The sequence below is a fragment of the Vollenhovia emeryi genome, unplaced genomic scaffold, assembly GCF_000949405.1.
Source record: "Vollenhovia emeryi isolate VEMERY1.0 unplaced genomic scaffold, V.emery_V1.0 DF939165.1, whole genome shotgun sequence".
NCBI lineage: Eukaryota > Metazoa > Arthropoda > Insecta > Hymenoptera > Formicidae > Vollenhovia > Vollenhovia emeryi.
In genome coordinates, this window is record NW_011967201.1 from 1,041,375 (window position 1) to 1,043,698 (window position 2,324).

The 2,324-nt window shown below is 46.0% G+C and overlaps 1 protein-coding gene across 1 annotated transcript; it reads left to right on the forward strand.

Moving 5' to 3' along the window:
- Window positions 1-482: 482 nt before the first annotated feature.
- LOC105564415 lies at window positions 483-863 on the forward strand. Its single transcript, XM_012016762.1, has one exon. The coding sequence runs from the start codon at window positions 527-529 to the stop codon at window positions 752-754; it is 228 nt and encodes a 75-aa protein (XP_011872152.1). The 5' UTR covers window positions 483-526; the 3' UTR covers window positions 755-863.
- The last annotated feature ends 1,461 nt before the right edge of the window (window positions 864-2,324 follow it).

A 2,324-nucleotide genomic window follows, 5' to 3' on the forward strand; every position in this document is an offset into this window, starting at 1 on the left:
CTCTCTCTCTCTCTCTCTCTCTCTCTCTCTCTCTCTCTCTCTCTCTCTCTTCTCTCTCTTCTCTCTCTTTATTTTTTTTACATACTTCACGTTTTCTCCCTCTTTTACGCTCGTTCATATCTACATTTATGTATCTGTCTATGTCTCTACTTTACATCTTCCCTTTTCTATCTGCCTGTATGCGCCTACCTTTACTTTCTCGTTTCTTCATGTACGCACATTTAAAATCTACTTTCCATCATATAATTTATTGACTTGTGCACCGCCTCCATTTCATTTCTGTCTGTTATATCTATCAACTCACACGTGTAACTTCTCCCTGTCTCGCCTTGCTTGCGTACCGCTTTATAAAACGCTCCGCCGCGTCGCATCTTTCTTTCTCTCGCGTCTTCGGCGGCATTTTCCATTCGCGAACGGGGAAAAAAATATCTCTCGCGATCCAAATCTCTTAAAAAAAAACAAAAAAAATCAATACGTGTCTACGCGATCGCGCGGATCCTCAGGTCCGCCCTCAGCGATCCTCGCGATGCGACTGTCGCACCCGTTACACGGTAGCCTGCTGCCACCAGGAATCTGCTACACGTGCGACGTGTGCGGCAAGACTCTCTCCACGAAGCTCACCCTAAAGCGGCACAAAGAGCAGCAGCACTTTCAGCCCCTGAACAGCGCGGTCTGCGCGCTCTGCCACAAGGTGTTCAGGACGCTCAACAGCCTGAACAATCACAAGAGCATCTACCACCGTAGGCAGAAATAGAAGTGATTGCGCACGCGCGTGTCTTACGTGCCAAGAGACATGACGAAACGAGCTTAATAGACGCTTAAAAAAGGGAAAGGTTGCGCGCTGTTCGCGAACGGCCGCGCGATCGACCAGGTCGGCGACCAGCGGCGTGGCCATCCGGAGAGAATCGCGTCGTTCTCTTCTCGAATTCTTGCTGTCTAGCCAAAAACAAGAGGCAAAGAAAGAAAAAGAAGGAAAACTACGTCGAATGTAACGTACGGAAAGACGTGTGATTTCAGCCCGTTGCTCGATTCATCGATTCACAATCATTGACCGCGCGTATTTAACGCTAGATGCGTACAGCCGTCTGATTTTGCTTGCTTAGCGTATCAAGCGACGTGTACCTTTGAGAGTATTTATTGTCGGCGTCGCTCACGGTTTCGAATGTATTTCGCTATGATACTTTCTCGGCCACGATTGTTAGAACGTCGGAACCGGGCTGGGTACACAATCAGGAAAATAATTCGCGGGGCAATTTGCCAATCCGGGCTTTTAAGGGGTTAACGCGAGGCCACGTGTAAAGCCGATGCGAGATGAGAATCAGACGGACACTCTTAGCGATAAATATACGGTGAAAAATTGATACGGACCTTTGACCGGTAACGGACCGCCGACGTTTTGTACGAGACTTGATACGCAATTGTTACGTTATTATCGCCTGTCGATTGTACATCGGTCATAATGGGTTTGACATTTGGGACCATGGGGTGTGGGATTCTTTTAGCCACTCGATCATGCGAGGAAGATGCGATTATCGGAAACAACTCGGTCACTTTTCGAGAGACAATAGGGATTGCGTTGAATGTCGCCATTGTGTTCGCGGTGTCCTTAAAAATCTTCCTCCCGTGTCTCAGCCGCACGGCAACAATTTTTGTAAAAAGTAGGAAACGTCGGCCCGCGAGAAATCAGTGCTTCCAGATGTGAGTGTACGTGGTGAATATCGTTGTCATGCGCGCGAGCTGGGGAATCGGTAGAGAAATCTGGATCGCGCCGTTATTTTATACACATGTATGTATATATTCTCATTTTTTTATTTCATATAATTGGATATTATGACGAGACGGTGATATTAACGTTGATGTCGCGCTCCCGAACCTTCACGCGAGTTTTAGAATCTAATTAGTTGACAAAGTTGTGATGAAAAAGAATGAGACTGAACTGGGGGTGCAATCAAGATGATTGAAATTAGGGTTGGTTTCCCGAGTTGATTCTCGAGTTGATTCTAATCAACGCGTAATCCTCGAGGCGTGTATTGTTAGCAAATCGTTTATTCGCACCTATCGCACATAAATCACGAGAGCGATTACTTAGATTTTGCACGTAAGTTTCGCACACACATACACACATACGCGTAAACACACACCCAGCCACGCACACACACACACATACACGCTGGCGTTATGGTTTACGGGACCCAGTGCCAATGGATTAACATAGAGAAAAGTAATCTTAATTTTATAATTACTTGTACTTATTTTTCTAGCGTACGCTTCTCGTATGTTCTTCTCTTACGTTTCTTTTTAAATGTCTATTAATACCGCAGGAA

What these genes read in the sequence shown, in the direction of transcription:
- LOC105564415 (XM_012016762.1), top strand. Translation starts at nt 527, where the DNA reads ATGCGACTGTCGCACCCGTTACACGGTAGCCTGCTGCCACCAGGAATC.